Below are 21342 nucleotides of genomic sequence, written 5' to 3' on the forward strand. Positions count from 1 at the left end.
AAAAGCAATACTCAACACTCTCCTTGACTTTCACTCAAACAAAATTAAGAGACTATTTTAGTCAGAAAAATGTTTAGACTTGTTATAAGTGGGAAAGGTGTATTGTGCCCATTATTAAAACATTGTGAGCCATTCACTGCCCTACCCACTGTCTGGAATTAATACTTGTTGATCCGTTGAAAAGGAATCCTTATAGGATTCCCATTGTTTTCAGTATGTTGACAACATACAATTCTGCTGAATTCAGGTGGATGTGCATTTGAACATTACCAGTACAGTCAGCTATAAAGACTGGGCCAACAGTCACTCCTTTGTAGTAGTGAAGAGGAACTAGTTACAAGACAGTAGAAAAAGGTTTTAAGATTAATCTATCACTTTGTTGTTCTTTAACATTTGCATCTGGAAACAGAGAGATGATCCATTAAGCAGTCAAAATTTTTAGATCTAGAGAAGCATTTGGGAACAACAGGATTTGTTCATTATTGTTCTTATGTGTCAGATTATTAATTTGGTCATCAAAATTGTTTTACAGTGCTGTAATCCCTATAGCTACATAAGGATCAGCCTAACAGTTATGAATATTGGAGAGTCTCCAATAATCAAATCCAGACTTTAGGACTACAATCAGGTTCCTGAAGGAATCATATTAAGGTACATTAGGCAAGATTTTGCTCTGTTACAAACAAGCAATCCCTCTGACTTAAATGGAGCTGCACAAGTGTAACTGAGAACAGAATTTAAGACATTCTGCCCAACATAATATGCTCATTAGGGCTAGCCTGGCTGCCAGATTTCCGGACTCATCATGTTTGTGGAAGATGAAAACCTTCTGAGTAAGTATACCTGGCTTGAAAAATTAGAATCTCATCTCAGATGAAGACCAAACTGGGATATTATTGGCTAAAGACTAGAAATTCCTGATGATATCACAGAACTGAATGAATCTCTGCATTTTCTCTTACTGTTTGTACATAGCTTAAAAGCTTCATGACTGGATTGAGGACTTACTGCACTCTACAACTGCTGAAGAATATGAGTGGTTTTTCCAGCATGATCTGAATCACTAAACTAAGGACCGGCTATTAAACACTGGCAAATACAACATGAATAAAACGAAAACGGCCAGACTTTCAGGGCTTGCCTACACATGGAACACTAGAGCAGCACAGCAGCAGTACTGCAACTGCACTGCTGTAGCGCTTCAGCATAGATACTACCTATGCTGATGGGAGGGAGCTCTTCCATTGGCATAGGTAATCCACCTCCCCAAGAGGCAGTACCTAGGTTGATGGAAGAACATTGCTGTCTACACTGGGGGCTAGGTTGGCTTAACTACATCTGCTCAGGGGTATGGATTTTTCACACCCTGAGCAACTTAGCTGGGTCGACCTAACATTTTAGCATAAACCAGGCCTTAGAGAAATACAATGAATTCTGCTGCTCTGAATATCTCAGTACAGTGTTACTGGACAGAATCTTAACAAGAATTTTTCTGTCTACCTAGCAACTGCCTGTCCAGGAAGTGGATTAAACTACAATGACAGGAGAACCCCTCCCATCACTGTAGTGAGTGTCTAGACTGAAGCAATACAGTGGAGCAGCTGCACCATGGCAGCTGTGGCATTGTTGCATTTCAAGTGTAAACAAACCCTTAGCTATTCTCTATGTAAGAACCACAAAAGTGTAAATTAAGTGTGCAATAGTGGTGCTGCCTTGCAGTGAAAAGGGCACTATTTTAGTCTGCACAGAAATGCAAACTGAACACTGAAACATAAAAATAGTAAACTTCTCATATAGAAACAGTGTGAACACTAGGTTCACATTGTTTCTGTATGAGAAGTTCACTATTTTTATTTAAGTCATGGTACTTAGAAGACCAGGTCCTTGATTAGGCAAGTGGAAAGTTGTGATTATTTGTGACTGCCTTACTAAGAATTGCAAACATCCTACAATATTTGTTACCCCATCTCATTTGTTTGTTTCGTGCACCTGCTAGTCTAAAAGACAAAGCATATCTCATACAGTTGTACGGCACCTAGCACAATGATATCCAACTTAGTTGTGGCTTTTGGGGACTACTGCAATAAAACTGTTAAAAAAATAACACCAGCAATGATGATCTGCGTGACACACAATGGGAGAGTAAGATTTCACTTTTCATGGTAATACAGTAACATGACAGTGCAGCTTACAGAAAAACTGCAGCGCAACATGTAAAAGATCTCTCTGAACACTATATTTGATTACCTCGATGATTTAAGATTTACATCCCCCTCTCTCAAATAAAAGTCAAAGAAGAGGTGCAGAGGGCCCAGGAAACTCTGAGGCAATATTTATATAACAACTGCTCCCCCCAGGTGTTTGGGTGGCCAAAGAAAAGGCAGAAGGAATACCCTCCACTGAAGGAGAGTAAAACATTGATGGGGACAGATCCCTCTAACTTCCCCCCGGTTGCATCTATGCCTCCGACGACTGTGCCGGTCTCAGGATTAGGCCCCTGCCTTCAAGAGCACCAGGTATATCGAGAGCTATACCACCATTTTTACTTCTGTCCATGCCCTCACTCATAGTCAGGTCTAGGGATTGTTAGCTTGAATTCCCAGCTGACCTTAACTGCTTCAGCTGCTCTCAAACAACGCTCTGTGTTTTAGGCACATATAAAGCATGAAATACACCTGGAAATAAATAGATGAAGTAGTTATTCCACATTACTTTAGTTAATTACATTTGTTTGCTTAATTTGAAATACCAGGCCCTGTAAATTTAAGCCCTCAGTCATGCACTTAGTCCCATCAAAACCAATGGTGGTGTTATTATTGTGTACTGTTTTCTTAACGCTACCAGAGTACTCAGATTTGTACAAAACCAAGAAATGAAGACAGTCGCTACTCCAAAGTGATTGTTATAAACATATGTCTCCTGTTCACTCACCTCCTTACATCACAGGAAGTGAAGCCAATCAGTAATTAGCCAGTATTCCAATTTCAAAAATACCTTGTAAAAGCTCGGTTTACCTTTGTGCTAGTAACTGAAGACTCCTGAAGACAGAGAAACTTTCATCATGTATAAATGACTAATAATTACAGCAAAACAAATGGAGAACTTCAAAGCAGTGGGGGGGGGGGAATGGAGGGAAATTCCAACTTATTAGGACATAATTATCTTCTATAGGAAATAAATACTATATTTTAGCAGATAACCAGAGTGCTTTTATACTGAGCTATTTCTGTTTTATGATGCATCATCAAATTTTCGTGTTCCTCATCGAAGAGATGACAGATTTTACCATTTTCTTCTAATTATTTTTCTAAATATGACTCTTTATAGGGAAAGGGAGATTTTATAACTTCCAGAGCAGGCTACATTCCACTGAGCAATACCACTCCAATAGGGATAAGCCATCTTTTAAGTGTATTTAAATATTCAACAATGTCTCATATTAATATGATACTGCACTGAATCAATATCGTGATGGCATTTCTGTAGGGCCAATATTCCTCCACTTTCGACCTGTTTATTTTCCATGCATAACCATACCAGTGGGCAAATTTTTATTCTATTCATTAAAATTTACTAATTTTGCATTCAAGTAAACAAGCAATGTTCGTATTGAAAAAAGCCCTGCATTATTTGAATAAATAAATATGAAATTTTTTATAGTTTTAAGCAGTAAATTATATTTTTTAACATTTTAAAATAAAATATTATGGAATATGAATAGCTATAAGTCAGACGTGTAAAATGGATGAAATCTTATTTTATATAAGACAAAAATAGGGACAGGGACCTTCTTTGTGTTTTGTGTTTGTACAGCGCCATGAACAATAGACTCATGGTTCATGACTAGGGCTCATAGGCACTACAGTAATACAAATAATCAATAATGATGATAAAGCCAAACACTCTCAGAGGGCCCAGGAGATACCTGTGGTCCACCCTGTCGAACGCCTTCTCCTGATCCAGGGACAGGAGGGCAAACAACAGACCATCCCTACACCCGAGTTCCAAGAGGTCCTGGACCAGATACAAGTTGTCGAAGATGGTGCAGCCCGGGACGGTGTAGGTCTGGTCTGGGTGGATCACCTCTGCCTTCATGGTTTTGAAGAAAATCTCAAAAACATTAACCAAATATAAACCAATAAAGTGTTATCTCCCTGAGCCTGCAATAAGTCTGAAGCAATAAAGTTGGAGAAGTGTGAACAGCCCCATTCATCTCAATGGTGTGGTTATCTATGGAGACTAAATATGACTATTCAAATGTCAACATTGTTAACTAGTTTTAGCACAAACCTCCAGCTAATATGACAAGTGGTTCTGAAAATACAAGAAGTGCATTGCACTTAATGTAGCAATTATATATTTATATCACCTACACTATAAATACAGAGTAAATATGCAAAGAAATCAAATGATTAGTTTATGAGAAGCATTTAAAAATACCTTTTACATTTTCATCTGTTCATCTATTTATTTGGCAAGCCTTTTCCCCCAGAAATTTCCAGCAAAGAAATTTCTGAACAGATGAAAATCCAAATTATTGCAAATTCTAAAACATGGGTTAATTAAGTTTGTTAATGTGTAAGTTTTTGTTTAATAAACTTAGTCATAATCACTTCTATTTATACTGTAATGTTTCTTATAGAAAACATTTTTCATCAAATTAATTGGTCATAAAACTTCCAACACTGTCTCACAGCCCGTTTCAGTGTTCACAGGTTGAGTTACAAGTTTATCATTTGGACCTTACGAAAGGGACTGCTCTCTGGCAGACTTCCTCTGATCTCTAGGAAAACCCCACATCCTGTGCACCTCTTAAGGGAGGTCTCTGGTCCACTGTCCCTGGCCTCGTACCAATCCCCCCCCCCCAGTGCAATGCTCCCCCTGACAGTGCTGCCCCCTCTCCACCGCCCCATCCTTTGTAATCTGTGGACCTGACCCAAAAGCCACTGATGGTAAAGAAAAGACTTTCCATGTGGGGGGCTTGGAGCAGGCCCTATAAGCACATACCATTCAGACATACATTTTTGTAAATATGGATCTGTATATGTATAATTTTCAAAAAGATAAAACTTTAGAAATCTAAAACGTCTGCTGGAAAAAATGCATGGGGCAGTGGACAAAAGATGTTCAGCTAGAAGAGATGGAGAATAGCTGAGGTTCTCAGGAGTGAAGCTGACCAAAGAACAGGGCTAAGGAAACTTGGGAGCCACAAACAATCATATTTGCTCTATTTAAAGTCTTACACTCACAGTGGAAGAAAACGTCTTAAATAATGTTCCAGCTTTCTCTGCCTGGCCTCAAAGGTTTTCAACCAGCCAGGCTGCTGTTTTGAATAGAAGCTGGAGGAAGCTGGAGCACTGGTTTAAGCATTTCCCAGTGCACAAAGTTTCAAATAGAAGAAATATGTTTATTTGACAGCCTCCCCAGCTCTGCGGCCATTCCCTCTCCCCACCACCTCATCCCTGGCTCTCAGTCCCCCTGTTAAAATAGATTAATTTAAGATTTATTTATTTAAAAAAAAAAAACAGCCACACACCCTGGAAATTCCTACACAAAATATTTCTAGTGAATGTTATTTAGACATTTAATATTCAGCTATTCAAAGCGCACAAGCAAAACATCTAATTTTTAAAAGAAAACAGTAATTATTTAATAACAAGCAAATTTAGCCTCAAAGTATCATTAAAACTTTAGCGCTTTAGAATAGGAAATACCCTCTCTTCCCTCCTCTGCATTTAAAAAAAAAAAATTTGCTGATGCTAAATAGACATAGATATTACACTTTGTTTGTTTTTTGCTTCTACGATATTTCACTCTGCTTTTTAACTACGTGGTATAAGATATAAGCTCCTACTGATGCACTGAGTAAGCATACTACTGTATTTTCATTGGTTTCAAGAAGAGTTTTGTCACTGACTTTCATGGAGTAGGAGCAGGCACCAGACCTAAGAACTCAGAAAATATTTCAGTTTCATCTACATCAACTCCCACAATGGATACACTAGGAATACACTACTACAACAGATAATATTGCAGGAATCAGCAGGAACTTCAGAAAGACTATTTATTCTATAAATTCCTAACCACCCAAATAATTGTAATTTCTGTTAATTGATAGTGTGTTGTTCACGTTTTCTCAGAAGGTCAAACAGCTAAGAACTTTGCCATAATGTAAGGGCATGGCTACACTTGCAGATGTAGAGCATGTGAGTTAAACCCGCTTTCGGAGAGCGCAGTAGGGAAAGCGCCGCAGTCTGTCCACACTGACAGCTGCAAGCGCATTGGCGTGGCCACATTTGTGGCACTTGCAGCGGCATTGGGAGCGGTGCATTATGGGCAGCTATCCCACAGAGCACATCTTCCCATTCTGGAGCTGTGGCTTGTGGGAGGGGGGCGTGGAGTGCGGGGCATTCTGGGTCCTGTCCCAACGCCCCGTGATGCATCGGTTTGCATCCCAGCATTCCCTTTGCTTCCATCCACATTTGGCGCCATCTTTCAACGTTTTTTGTACCGCGCGCTCTGTCTTCCCTTTTGGTCTGTGGGAATGGAGCCCGAACTGCTGAGGAGTATGCTGATGAGTCTCGCCAGCACGTCACATTTGGCAGTCGAGTTATTCCTTATGATCCAAAGTGACAGTGAGAGCTCCGATGATATCGACTCGAGTAACGCATATGACACGAGTTTGCTTGTGGCATTCATGGACATGCTCATCACCGTGGAACGCCGCTTTTGGGCTCAGGAAACAAGCACTGAGTGGTGAGATCACATCGTCATGCAAGTCTGGGATGACGAGCAGTGGCTGCAGAACTTTCGGATGAGAAAAGCCACTTTCATGGGACTGTGTGATGAGCTCGCCCCCACCCTGCGGCACAAGGACACGAGATTGAGCGCTGCCCTGACGGTGGAGAAGCAGGTGGCTATTGCAATCTGGAAGCTGGCAATTCCAGACAGATACCAATCGGTCGCTAACCAGTTTGGAGTGGGAAAGTCGACCATTGGAATCGTGTTGATGCAAGTTTGCAGGGCCATTAATCGCATCCTGCTCAGAAGAACCATGACTCTGGGTAACGTGCATGACATTGTGGCTGGCTTTGCACAAATGGGTTTCCCTGACTGCGGAGGGGCGATAGATGGCATGCATATTCCAATTCTGGCACCAGCCCACCTAGCTTCCGAGTACATTAATCGGAAGGGGTATTTCTCTATGGTTCTCCAGGCGCTTGTGGATCACCATGGGTGTTTCATTGACATTAATGCAGGCTGGCCCGGAAAGGTGCATGATGCACGCATCTTTCAGAACACTGGCCTGTTCAGGAAGCTGCAAGCCAGGATTTTTTCCCCAGACCAGAAGATCACCGTAGGGGAAGTCGAAATGCCCATTGTAATCCTTGGAGACCCCGCTTACCCTTTAATGACGTGGTTCATGAAACCCTACACAGGGAGCCTTGACAGCAGCAAGGAACGGTTCAACAACAGGCTGAGCCAGTGCAGAATGACTGTGAAGTGTGCTTTTGGCCGTTTAAAGGGCCGCTGGCGCTCTCTGTATGGGAAGCTGGAACTGGCTTACGACAGAATCCCTGCAGTTATATCCACATGCTGTACCCTCCATAACATTTGTGAAGGGAATGGTGAAAGATTCAGTCAGGCATGGAACTAGGAGGTTCAACACCTGGAGACTGAATTTTAACAGACAGAGAGCAGGGCTATTAGAGGGGCCCAGCGCAGGGCTGCAAGTATTAAGGATGCGTTGAGGGAGCAATTTGAGGCTGAAAGCCACCAGTAATGTCTGGTGCCCTGCACAGGAGTGAATTGCAGTGGTTCCAATGTTAGTAGGAATTTGTGTTTGCTACGATGACTTGCAGTGCCTGTTTCTTTCCTGGGCTAAGGTATCTTTTACTTTATGCAATAATAAAGAATATTTTCAAAGCCAAAAAATCCATTTATTGAAAAGAGACACAACTGTTTGGGGAAACAGAAAGGGCAAGGGAGTGGGGAATGGTACAATCACAGATTTGTGTATGTCCTGTCTGGAGTGCTGTGCAATGAGTGCTGCACTTCAGGATGGCTATACTGCATGGTGATGGGGGTTGAGTGCAGTGGGTAATAGCTGTAGTTTTCAGGGCTGTGTGGGGAAACTACAGGTGTTGGAATCAGCTGGTGGTGGTAAGAACCCAGATGTTTTGGAAAGTGGGTTGGAGGTGACATGGGGGCACAAGGAAAAGAGTTTTGGGACCAGGGCTGCCGGGAGGGCGGGCGCGGTAGTGCTCCGCCTGCATTGCTATAAGTGCCTGTATCGAGTCCACTTGGTGCTTCATGATGCTTAGCAGCCGCTCCATGCTTTGGTGCCGGCGATCCGCATTCTGCTGGCGGACCCTCCTTTCACTCTCCCGCCACAACTGCACTTTTTGATTTCATTACTTGAATGCGGCATTACTTCATGCAACATGTCTTCCTTGCTTCTACGTGGTCTCTTTCTGATTCTTTGGAGTCTTTCAGCCGGTGATAACACAAACGGCTGAGATCTCAAGGTTGCATCTGTAAAGGCAAAATGCAACACTTAACAGAGGCAGCATTGTTCACACCAGACAGAGCAATGATTCCCCCGTACTTACGGAAAAGCACAGTATGTGCTTTATTATAATTTGCCTGTCCCAAAGCGAGCGCACATAACTCACGGAAGCCCCAAAATGGTGAGTAAGCACAGGGTCAAGCGTGACTGACTGTTTCACGGCTGTACTGTCCTCTGGGTTTCTGTGCCTTGAGGACAGCCAACAGTGGCAGGGGGCCCCTATACTGAACACTGTCCCCACATTTTCCACAGGAGTTCGTCCTGGAAGATATCTCGCTGCTGAGGGTGACCTGGGAAGCAAGGGAGGGTCTTCTACTGCAATGTGGCTTCCGCCCTGGCCCATATGCAGCTTGCTTGTGCGCAGCAATGGTCCCCCCGCCCCTCACGGCACAGTGGCGCGGACATGTTAGCCTGACTGGGACAAGGACCACAGTGGCTCTCCCAAGAAACCTGCGCAAGCGCATTGCCCAAGTTCTGGATGAGACCTTTTGAAGAGATCACTGAGGCCGATTACCGCGATGTGAGAGAGCACATCAACGCCCTATTCCGCATCTAGGCATGCACGCAGCCCTAACCCTCCTCGCCCCAAGAGCCCACACCGAATAACTTCCTTGCCAAAATAAAAGCCGCTTACTGGGAACTGCCTCTGGTGTTTGTCCTTCCCAAAGCACCGGCCACCGTGACTGGCCACCTTCCTCCTGGCTTGAGAACAGCTCCTGGCTGCATGCATCTAGGGATTCCGGGGTGTCTTCCTTTGCCTCAGCACCCTTGCTCCCGCTTTGCTCCTCCTCTTCTTCCTCCTGCTCCTGCCTTGTTGCACTGGGCTCTAAAGTGTCTATGGTGGTCCCCAGAGTAGAGGTGGGGTCGCCCCCAAGGATCGCATCCAGCTCTTTGTAGAAACGGCAGGTCATGGGGGCAGCACTGGAGCGGCGGTTTGCCTCGCAGGCTTTGTGGTAGGCATTCCACAGCTCCTTCACTTTAACCCTGCACTGCAGTGCATCCCGGTCATGGCCTCTTTCCATCATGTCCCTTGATATCTGCCCGAAGGTATCGTAATTCCTACGGCTGCAGCGCAGCTGGGACTGGACAGCTTCCTCCCCCCAAACACTGCTGAGGTCCAGCAACTCACCATTGCGCCATACTGGGGCTCGTCTGGAGTGTGGAGGCATGGTCAGCTGGAAAGATTCGCTGAGAGCACTCCACGCCTGGCTGAGCAAACAGGAAGGGGATTTTTCAAAATTCCCAGAGAACTTAAAGGGCGGGTGTGACGGTTGGTCACCTGAGGGCAGGGCAGTAGAGTTCAAAGTGATGACCAGAGTGGTTAGCACAGGCATTGTGGGACACTTCTGGAGGCCGATCAATGCACACTATAGGACCAGGGCATCCCCACTGGCGCCGCGGCGCTCCAGCGGAGGAGCAGCAAACATTATTCCACTTGCCGAAGTGGATTACTAGCAGCGCTGTAGCTGCGGAGTCAGAGCGCTCTACGTGCCTTGCCAGTGTGGACAGGGAGTGAGTTAGAGCTCACTGGGCAGCTTTAGTATGCTCTAACTTGCAAGTGTAGCCAAGCCCTAAGTCTCAGCTGAGAGTTTAGGCCTCATTCAGCAAACTACTTGGACACATGCACAATTTAAGTTCATAAGTAATCCCATTAACTGTAATGGTTCTACTATGTAGCATTTAAATTTTCTTCTTCTTCTATACTCTTTACAAATATTGCAGAAGTAGCACTTTAACTTTTATTAATTGTCTGGTAAATTATGAGATAAAGTAACTCCATCAACAAACTGATAAAGATGAACATACGAGGAGAAGAATGACAACAAGAAGCAGCAATCTTATGCTCTTTTAAACATACAATTTCTAGAAAGGAAATTGGATCGAGAGATTATATTTGCCTGGATGGGTATTCACAAACTGAAGCTTACATACGGTATTTCCCACGTTTACATTATAGTAAGCTCTTTGAGGCAGGGACCATCTTTTTGTTCTGTTTGTACAGCACCAAGCCCTACAAGGTCCTGGTCCATGACTGGGGCTTCTAGGCATGACCACAATACAAACAATAAGTAGTAATACTAGTTCAAAATAAGGAGTGTCTCCTCATAACATGTTGCACTCAGAGAATACTGATTTACATCTAGCACTGTTGGCTGTCTTGAGTATTACTTAAGGGGTAGAAGATAGTTGGATGTGCAATCAGGGACCCTCTTTTCCCTCCCAGAAACACAATGTAAAAGAAATGTGTCCAAACAAGACATTTTAAAGCAAAGATATGGGATATAGTCTAACTGCAAATGTGACACATTAAATCCTTCTCTCTACCAGAGTTTAGTGTCAGACGCTTTCTCCATTTGAGTAAGAATGTCAACAATTTCAGCTTGATACTGAACTGACTCAGTGGATGGCCTAACATATAAATCATGGGTATAATAGATAAGATAAACACATACCAGTGTAGTCCTCATAACATTCGCAAGTGTAGCCTCCTTCTCGGCTCCGACAAAGCCCATTATTGCCACAAGGGTTGGAGTAGCAGAGATCAATCTCTGTTTCACAATAGTCGCCTGTAAACCCAGGGGGACACCGGCACCTCAGACCGTTGATGGGATGGATGGGTCGGAACAAAACGGTGTTTGAACTAATAAATGGAGCAGAGCTGTCAAACTTCAACACCGAGACGCACTTCATATAGTTCTCGCAAGGCTCTCGCAAACAGATATTGTCGTCAAAAGGCAGGACCCGCTGCATAGAGATCATGGTCAGTAGCGTCCTGTTGAGGTAGATCTGTTCCTGGAGGTCCTCGGAGGGGAAGAACTTATTTCTAATGCCACCAGGAAGTAAAGCGGAGAATGTTACGTTCAGGATATTGGAGCTGACGTCTGTATCATTTTGAATGTTGAAGACGAAGATACCATCCTTGGTAGTAGACAGCACCGTCGCCACCCCCTCCACAAAGAGAGAGAGCAGCGGGGAAAGGAACTTCTCCTGGGACATGTTTTCCAGCCGCACAGTGATACTGTTGGTCAGCATGTCATCAGTGATGATAGTCACCCTCAGGGTGCAGACTGCTGTGACACTGTGAACACCATCTATTGGCGGGAGGGGAGGGGGAAGGAGTGGGGGAGAGAGAGAGAGAGAGAGAAATCAGAGTTATTTCAAACAACATCCTCTGAAGTGCTTTGGCATACAGACCAGGCTACTGAGGCATTCTCCAATAAACACAACTGAGATGTGAGACATTCCAACCTGCTGGGATGTGAGAGGGAGACAGACAGAAAGTGCTTTGGCTTCTGCACTGGAAAGAACCTAAGTACAAAGGACATCCAGGTATGCGCTGTCCTAGACTGTTCCACTCAAACAACTGGAAACTGCTAGCAAGACAAATAGCTGTGAGAGGGTTAAGGGCAAGAAACTTCTTCTGATACGTACAGTACCTATCTTACACAAATCACTGCTAGCCTACAACTAATGCTGTGAAGCTGTCACTTTCTGCAGCACAACACCAAAATTATCTTCTCCTGCAGCGGTCTCAGGCTTAAAGTACCAAAACTATGCAGAGCAAGAGAAAGGATTATCAGGGCTTTAGATAAAAGTCATCATAGGGGAAAAGAGCTAACTACATTTGATTTCCTTCAGGAACCCTGTATGAAAGTTAGAGATGGAGCCAATTAAGCCAATCTCTAATGAAAGCAAGCATTTTTACATTGCCCCATTATGTCTTTGACAGATCCATGTTTGTTTTGCTACAAAACATTTCAATGCACATACAGCAGTGATATCTGATACTAAGGAGTGATGGATGCCAGTACAACCTTTAGTACAGAGTAGACTTATATTAGCACAATGTCTTTGCAAACTTTACAGCATCATTTCATTCTGAAATATAATTATTGACCCTGGGCAATGTGATGGGTTCTATATACATTATGTATACTGTATACATAAATGAACATGGAATTTGCAATGAGCAGCTACATCAGAGAGATCAAACCCTCTTGTTTGGCTGTCTCCTTGCTGACCTTAAGGACTCTGTCATTTTTTCACTAATATATAATATTTTATTTAGAAAGTACAGATCATAGAGTATTAAATTATTTGTACTATAGTAGTGCCAGAGGCCCCAATTGAGATTGTGGCCTCATAGTGCTAGGCACTGTACAAAGACATAGTAAGAAACAGTCCCTACTCCAAATATTGCACAATCTAAATACAGTAGAACCTCAGAGTTATCAACACCAGAGTTACAAACTGACCAGCCAACCACACACCTCATTTGAAACCAGTCAGGAAGCAGCAGACGCAGACACACACACACACACACACACACGCAAGTACAGTACAGTACTGTGTTAAGTGTAAACTATTAAAAAAATAAAGGGCACTTTTCTTCTTCATTGTAAAGTTTCAAAGCTGTATTAAGTCATTGTTCAGTTGTAAGCTTTTGAAAGAACATCCATAATGTTTTGTTAAAAGTTATGAACATTTCAGAGTTATGAACAACCTCCATTCCCAAGGTGTTCATAATTCTGAGGTTCTACTGTAGACAAGATGGACAAAGCAGGGGAAGGGAAACAGAGGCACAGAGAGGTGGCTGGTCAGGTCAGTAGAAGAGTTGGAACAGCACCCAGCTCTCTAGACTCCCAGTCCAATACCTCATCCACTAACCCAAACTGCCTGCTACATGGTCCTTTCTAATGTCTAACACTGAATAGTCACCTACTATATCCATCTTCTCCAGCTAAACTGAGATACACACACTGAGCGTGATTTTGCATCTCTTCAATGTAAATCAGCAGTAATTGCATTTGAATCAATATAAAACCAATGTGAGATCAGAATCCAGGCCCAACATTTCATATATAGGCTTTTTTTCCTTTTCTTTTTTCGATTGTTGGGTTTTTTGTGTTTTAATGGGGTGATAAGCAGAGAATCATCTCGTGCCAGGTGAAGTTGTGTCCATGTTCAGAATAACCACCTAGAAAAACAGAAAAATCAGAGCAGCACCTATTATCTAGTAATATCGTTGGGTATGTAATGATGCAATCTGGATTTAAAGTTAGATTTCTTTTCTAGTACTCCAGGTGGGTCTAAACCAGGGGTCTCAAACTCAAATGACCTTGAGGGCCACATGAGGACTAGTACATTGGCCGAGGGCCGCATTACTGACACCTCCCCCTGCCACCCTTGGCCCCACCCCCACTCCACCCCTTCCATGAGGCCCTGCCCCCATTCCAGCCCCTTCCCTGAAATCCCCACCCCAACTCTACCCCCTTCCTGCCCCCCAGGGAGGGCAGGAGGGGTGTGGTGAGGGCTCAGGGCAGGGAGTTGGGGTGTGGGGTGCAGGAGGGGTGTGGGATACAGCTAGGGGTAGGGCTGCAGGAGGGGTGCGGGGTACAGCAGGGGGTTGGACTGCAGGACGGGCTCGGGGGGCGGGCTCCGGCCCGACATGCACCGGGGGCAGGGCAAGCCGGCTGTCTTCCTGTCCCCGCTCCGCTCCGCTCCTGAAAGTGGCCGGAACCTGGGGAGGAGGGGCACAGGGGTCTGTGTGTTGCTGTTGCTTCAGGCATCACCCCCAGCAGCTCCCATTGGCCGGGAACGGGGAACTGCGGCCAATGGGAGCTGCTGGGGGACACTGCCTGAAGCAAGAGCAACACACAGAGCCCTGTGCGCCCCCCTTCCCCTGTTTTGGCCACTTCCCAGAGCGGAAGGGGGCAGGGCAGGCAGGAAGCCTGCCTTTCTCCCAGTGCGCGTCGGGCTGGAGCCGCTCTAGGTAAACGCTGGGGGCGGGCCGCGAGGAGCTCATGGGCCGCAGAAAACAACCCCGCGGGCTGCATGCGGCCCCCGGGCCGCGTGTTGGAGACCCCTGGTCTAAACTAAGCATTTCCCCCCTACCCGGGAATGTCTATAAAACCTCTGCTGCTAATTGTTTTTCTTTCATTATACAGCAGCTGCAAAGCAAATAAAATATTTTCTCATGGGTGCTACTTTACTACTTAATGGCTAAAAACAAACAGTGGTGGAGTTGTGGCAAGTGGTCATTATTTTGGGTGATCTTTTTGTAGGACCCATCACACCAGCTGATTTTTTTTAGCTTTCATTTTCCCCAAGACGGGTATTCCACAGAAAATTTCTATCTCCTCTTCCTCAACCTGCTTCAGACAGACTGTCCTGTTTCTGTTTCCACAGAGGAGGCAAAACCGCCATGCATGATCTTCAAAGCTTTTCAATAGCCAAAACCCTAATTATAAACTTTTAAAAGTGCATAGTCTGCAGGTTCCCAAACAATGGAAATATCGGATGCATATTAGTACAATTAATGAACTTTTTTTTTTATAAATGACAGAGTCAGACTAGCTTAACCATTTCTGCCAACTACATAGTCTATTTCATGAGAGAACAGCAGCAGAACTAACTATTCATGCATGGCTCTACAGCTATTGTAATTTTGACTGGCTGGTCTATAGGGTGTCTGATCTATTTTGTTATATGCCGCACAATGTATTACTCAAGTTCTCTCATAACATGGAGGGAAAAGGATGTCAGACAAAGGGCCTTTTTCTTAAGGAAACACTGATGTATAGTCCATGGTCTGTATAGTAAGAAGACAAAATACTATCTGCTGTCTGACAACCGACAAGTCCACAAACTGTCATAATCAATATCAACTGCCACAGTATACAAGAGCGTCCCAGCATTCACAGGAACTATTCTGACAGAGTTAATAAATCACTATAAAAAGCCCAGTGCTGGACACCGCATAGCTTTGTTGTTCTGAAGAGAGCACAAAAGAAAACTAGACACATGCATATAGCTACAGATACTTTGAAATTACACGTAATGCTTTAAAAGCAAATATAACCGTGTGCAACACTGTTGCAAAAAAATTTAAAAACAAAAGGCAGCAAAAAGTATTTTAAAATGTATTTTATGGAAAATAACACAACTAGCATTTTCAGAAAAACTGGCCCTTTAATCTTACTATGGGCTATATCATACCATCAAGTTTGAAAAGAGAAATTCCCATTGGATGATTTATTCCATCCACTGGAGAGTTCTGTTTAAAAACTGATGCCACTTTTTGTAACTAGTATCTATTTCAGTCCAAAGCACGTTGAAATTAATGGGAATTTCCCCCTTAACTTCAATAGAAGTTGAATTAAGTCCTGTTTAATAATAATTAAGGTTGTGAGTCTTTCACGAAGGTCATGGAAGTTACAGATTCCATGATTTTCCGGTACCTCCGTGACTTCTGAAGGGGCTGGTGCAGCTGACCCCAGGGCTGCCCGAGCAGTCCGGGAGCAGCAGCAGCGACTGGGGCCCGGGCCGCCCCCCTGCCTGGAGCAGCAGTGGGGCTCTGAGTGCCCCCCCCTCCCCCAGGATCAGCAGCATCCTCAGAAGCACCCCCGTCCTCCCCCCAGCGCCTAAGATTTAGTTAGGGGTATTTTTGGTAAAAGTCATGGACAGGTCACCAGCCCGTGACTTTCTGGTTATTGCCCGTGACCTGTCCATGACTTTTACTAAAAATACCCATGATTAAATCATATCCTTAATAATATTTGCAAAATGCTTTGATATCCTCATATGAAAGACATTGTGAAAGTGCCAAATATTATTATTATTATTGTTAAAAACTACAATGAAATCATGTTATAAAAGTAATAGCATTTCATGAAATACAGTTATATTATACACCTACACATCTTAACTGTCTTTGCACTGCATGGCATGCCTAATATGTACAAATGTCTGGCATAAATGCACAAGTCCTGTGCTATTGCATAATAGTGGTGCTTCTTACGAATGTTATAATGTAAATCTAATTTTTCATGGGGGTTGCACTACACTATAAATATCTATGCCAGGTTTTGGCCTGAATAAAATGTCTCAGAACAATGAATACTAAAAAAAATTCAATAAAACTGAATATTTTAATACAATTTTAATAAAATATCTCAACTCAATTTTCTGTCACACTTTTTCTTCTTTTGACTGTTCAGAATGTGGCGTGGTTTTAACATTTCAGGTGATGTCTGGCTTTGTTTGCGGTCAGTCACTTTGGGATAGCCCAGTTCCTTGCACTGATGTCAGAAGGTAACCAACCTGTAGTGTTCCTCTCAATCTTTTAACTTGCAGAGAAAGGATGGTCCAGTGGTTAGCATGCTAACCTGGGCATAGAGGACCATTGTTCAATTCCCTATTCTGCTACAGAATTCCTTTATGGTCCTAGGCAAGCGACTTATTCTCTCTCTACACAGTTCCCCATCTGTAAAATGTAGATGATAATGCTGCCCTATCTTATGTGAGGATTAATGCATTACAGATTGTACAGATACTACAACGATGAGGCCATATAAGTACCTTAGCTAGACAATCAAATATTATCCTGAAGATTGCCAGAACCAACTTTACCAGGGAGAGAAAGGTATATATCTAATGTCTCACATATTTGACTGTGTTAATGAGAAGTGAAGACAACCTTCAGAGTTGTGAACTGTTGTGTGACTGTATGGGAAAAGAGGTGGGCAATTCAGCAGTAGTCTATCCACCACTGAATTTATTTCTCAACAATGCTTCTCTTTGCATGCGTATTTCAAAAGGGAACTTCAGAGCTTACATATGCTCCCAGTCCTCTAAAACACACCCACTGCAGATAAATTATTGAATGGTCATCATTATATGAATAGCTTTTCTTTATGAAAAGATGGATCGGATCCGAGGCTTTTAATCTTAGCTTTCTATTGATGGGCACTTCATGAACCACAGAATTTTATTACCTAGCAATATAAACACAGCAATGTTTAACTGAACGGTGTACCTGGCTCTGGGAGTACCTGGCCAACAAGGTGTGTTTTTTTTTTTAAAGTATAACAAAAAATAAAATTATGAACACTTTTTTTGGTCTTATTAGCTATAAAATGTATTCGGGTCTGAACAATAATCAAAGCAACGTATTTCATAGCAATGTCCCAGTGTCCCGGGCTTCTTGCACAGATGCCCCAATCTTACGTTCGTTCTACTTTCCCCCTTAGGATGCAGCTGGAAACCTTTAATGGATGTCAGAGTTTACAACACAGCTGTGCAAACTCCGTCTCTCGTAATAAAATAAGGGCACCCCTTAGGTTCTGAAGCTGCAATTCAAATGGTCTCATGTGTGTCAGCGAACAAGGAGCAAACAGATCCCCCTGCAGGAGATGTGCCTTGGTGACATGCCTTCAAGTGAGTGACCTTCCATACACCAGTCCATTCAAAGATGATATATATACAGGACTTTCTTTACACTGTGTACAAGGCCACACCAAACAAAGCAGCAATCCCCTGCAGCAAGCAGTGGTCCATGGATTACAGTAGCACTCACAAGCCCCTTCCATGACCATGATAGGCACACGACGAATATAGAGCTAGCGATAGTCCCAGCCCCAAAGAATTTACAATCAAAACAGACAAGGCAGACGGACTAAGAGTGGCAAGGAAAAGAGAGATGGCCAAAGTCGCACTGCTGGTTAGTGGCCCAGCCCAATGTCCTATCCACTACTAGACCATATTCCCTCAATCAGAGACAGCTAGCCAGACAGTGCAGATTATCTTCTCCATTTGCACCTTTCAAACATCATTGACATACAGTTAAAATGCATAACATACTTGCCAAATATGACTTTTCCTTGTAAACAATTGTTGTGGTTACTACAGGGAGGTTCTATGATTACAAATGAGAGGTAGGTGAGAGTCCATGAGACAACCTCTCTATTAAGATGTCCACAATATGGAAACGTTTGAGAACCCCTGACATAGAGGAAACATTCAAAGGAAGGTGAATTCTACAGAAAATGAGTTACCTAAGTAAAATGTTTAATTAAAATGGTAGAAAACTTAATTAACAAAAAGAAAAAAATATTTTTAGGCATAGCTAACATTAACGTGGAAATCTTACAACCTGAGCTCTAGGCCACAGCCCCTAAAACACCTTTTATGATGGACCCATGGACTGCAATGTTTCAAAAGGGCAGATATCAGGGCAGCCAACTTCCTCTATTAGCCAAAGGCTCTCAGTGATGTGATGGTATGCACACGGCCAGTCAGAGTTTGGCCCATGTCCTGTAGTCTGAATGGATCAAAGTGTGAGTTTTTCTTTTGCTCTCAAAAAGGTTGATGTTACACAGTGCAATACATGAAATAAAAGGAGCACAGCAAGGACCTTAAAAAGATACCCCCTTATCTACCTTTCAAAAACCTTAATTTGTTCCATATAAATGCAATACGATCCCTGGGAACAGCTTTAACTGATTCTGCTGTAGCCTACCAGTCTCCAAATCCGGGATCAGAAATACTGCTGAAAAGCAACACCCTTTACAATAACTTAACCAACATGACAAGTAAATGAAACTAGTGTTATTCTTTTTGCTCCTTCCTTCATTTAATACCTATCCAACAGGACAGATTGCAGTCTCAAAAGCTTTGTGTTTTTATAAGGAGCTATGGCTGCCAACAGAATTTTGTCATGGGCTGGAAGGACTATTATAATTTATTACTTGAGTAAGGCCACAGATGTTTACAGTACAAAAACAATGAGCCCATATGCTGACCAATTTAGCATGCTAAAAATAGCAGGGGAGCCATGGTAGCATGGCAGGCAGCATGGGTTAGCTGTCCAAGTACAGTCCCATATGAGACCCTAGATAAAAGTACAGGTGGTTAGCCTGAGCTGCCCCCTGTGCCACCACAGTTACACTGCTATTTTGAGTGTGTTACCTTGATCGAAGCTAGCATGTATACGTCTACCTAAGCTTGAAATTACACCTGTGGGCACACCCGAAGGGCCTGATCCAAAGCCCACTGAAGTCAATAGAAAGACTCCCATTGACTTCAACAGGCTTAACCTAAAAATGACTCCGTGCAAGCAGGCTCTTGCACTCATGCAGCGCCTCAGTGAAGTCAATGGGGCTCTAAGCGAGTGCAGAGGTCCCCCCAGGCAAACCTCGTTTCAGGATCAGGGCCTATTAGTTAAGACAAGATAACAATATTTGATAACAGGAGAGAGCTGAGGGAGATAAGGGTGAAGAAGACAATATGATTACGTAGTCACAAAAGGTTCACAGGATTACTTTTAAAAACAACTTTACCATTTTTAAACTTCAATGTCTATAATCAGATATCTAAATCCATGTTTGGGCACCTCTACATTTTCAGCACTGTTGAGCACCAGCTGTTCATAGAATCATAGAATATCAGGGTTGGAAGGGACCTCAGGAGTCCAGGGATTGGCAACCTTTGTCCCACGGCCCGCCAGGGAAGCACCCTGGCGGGCCGGGCTGGTTTGTTTACCTGTTGCGTCTGCAGGTTCGGCCGATGGCAACTCCCACTGGCCGTGGTTCGCCGCTCCAGGCCAATGGGGGCTGCGGGAAGTGGTGGCCAGCACATCCCTCAGCCTGCGCCACTTCCCGCAGCTCCCATTGGCCTGGAGCGGTGAACCGCGGCCAGTGGGAGTTGCCATTGGCCGAACCTGCAGACGCAGCAGGTAAACAAACCAGCCCGGCCCGCCAGGGTGCTTACCCTGGCGGGCCGCGGGACAAAGGTTGCCAATCCCTGATCTAGTCCAACCCCCTGCTCAAAGCAGGACCAATCCCCAACTAAATCATCCCAGCCAGGGCTTTGTCAAGCCTGACCTTAAAAACCTCTAAGGAAGGAGATTCCACCACCTCCCTAGGTAACTCATTCAGTGCTTCACCACCCTACTAGTGAAAAAGTTTTTTCCTAATATCCAACCTAAATCTCCCCCACTCCAACTTAAGACCACCTTGTTCTGTCCCACTGAAGTCAATGGAGCTTATGGGTGCAAAACTTTAAATGTAGACACCCATGTTTGAAAATGCTGGCCATACTTGTAAGTCTCCTTGAAGAAATAAAATTTGAGAGGTGGAGATACGGCAGATGGTGTTAAGATGGGGGTTTCCTGGTACATACAGCTACATAAAAGAAGACAAGGCATTCATGGAACAAGGGAAAAACAAAGCCATTCAGACAAGTGGCTTGTGGTGAACACAGAGGTGCTAAACGAGACACTATGCTAATTGTAAGAAGGAGCTAAGTTGTAGAAAGCCTTGAAAGCAAGAACTAGGGGCTTGAATTAAATTGAGGAGTCAGCAGAGAGAAAGTGAACATGGCTGTAGCATGTATCATAGTAGATACTTTTTTCAGTAAAGTTTTGGACCATGTGGTAGCATCAAAGTTCTCTTTGAACAGTTCCAGAGAATTAGAGGATCTAAGTGACAGTGTTACTTGGCAAAACCAGATTTGCCACATTTGTTTTGTCGCTATATCAGCTTGTACCTTTAAAGCAGCACATGTGTGATAAGCATGAGGATAACAGTTATTTTTTCTGATGTGCATCAACAAAAAAAGTTCATCAAAAATACTATGACAAATAACTATTTTCTATTTGGAATTTTCTGTGTATTTTTATCCATGTGGGATCTGTTTTAATGTCATTTAGGAAAGTAGCTGCAGGCTTCCTATACAGGAAGACTCCCTGGGATAGAGAGTTCATTATATATGAAAGGACCTGGCCTTACCAAAGGCTTTTACCCAAATATTCAAGGAGGGACAGGATATCCTTTAGGACAGGTATCAGAGGTGCTTATGGTACACAAGTTCAAAAGAGGGCTTTGAAATGGGCCAATGCGCTTAAAATGCTCAAACATTTGGGGAGGAAAAGGAAAACACTGTGGGTGAAATCCTGTCTCTACTGAAGTCAAGGAGAGTTTTGCCACTGACTT

General features: G+C 43.5%; 1 protein-coding gene across 4 annotated transcripts in view; it reads right to left on the reverse strand.

Annotated features, from left to right (window-relative positions):
• Window positions 1-21342, reverse strand: part of CELSR1 (cadherin EGF LAG seven-pass G-type receptor 1) — a 265428-nt gene that overhangs the window by 142095 nt on the left and 101991 nt on the right. For all 4 annotated transcript variants that reach the window (XM_034767045.1, XM_034767036.1, XM_034767029.1 and 1 more), the window contains exon 2: window positions 11023-11661. In XM_034767045.1, coding sequence (XP_034622936.1) covers window positions 11023-11661 — 639 coding nt within the window. The remainder of the gene's footprint in view (window positions 1-11022; window positions 11662-21342) is intronic.

Source organism: Trachemys scripta, chromosome 1, assembly GCF_013100865.1.
Source record: "Trachemys scripta elegans isolate TJP31775 chromosome 1, CAS_Tse_1.0, whole genome shotgun sequence".
NCBI lineage: Eukaryota > Metazoa > Chordata > Testudines > Emydidae > Trachemys > Trachemys scripta.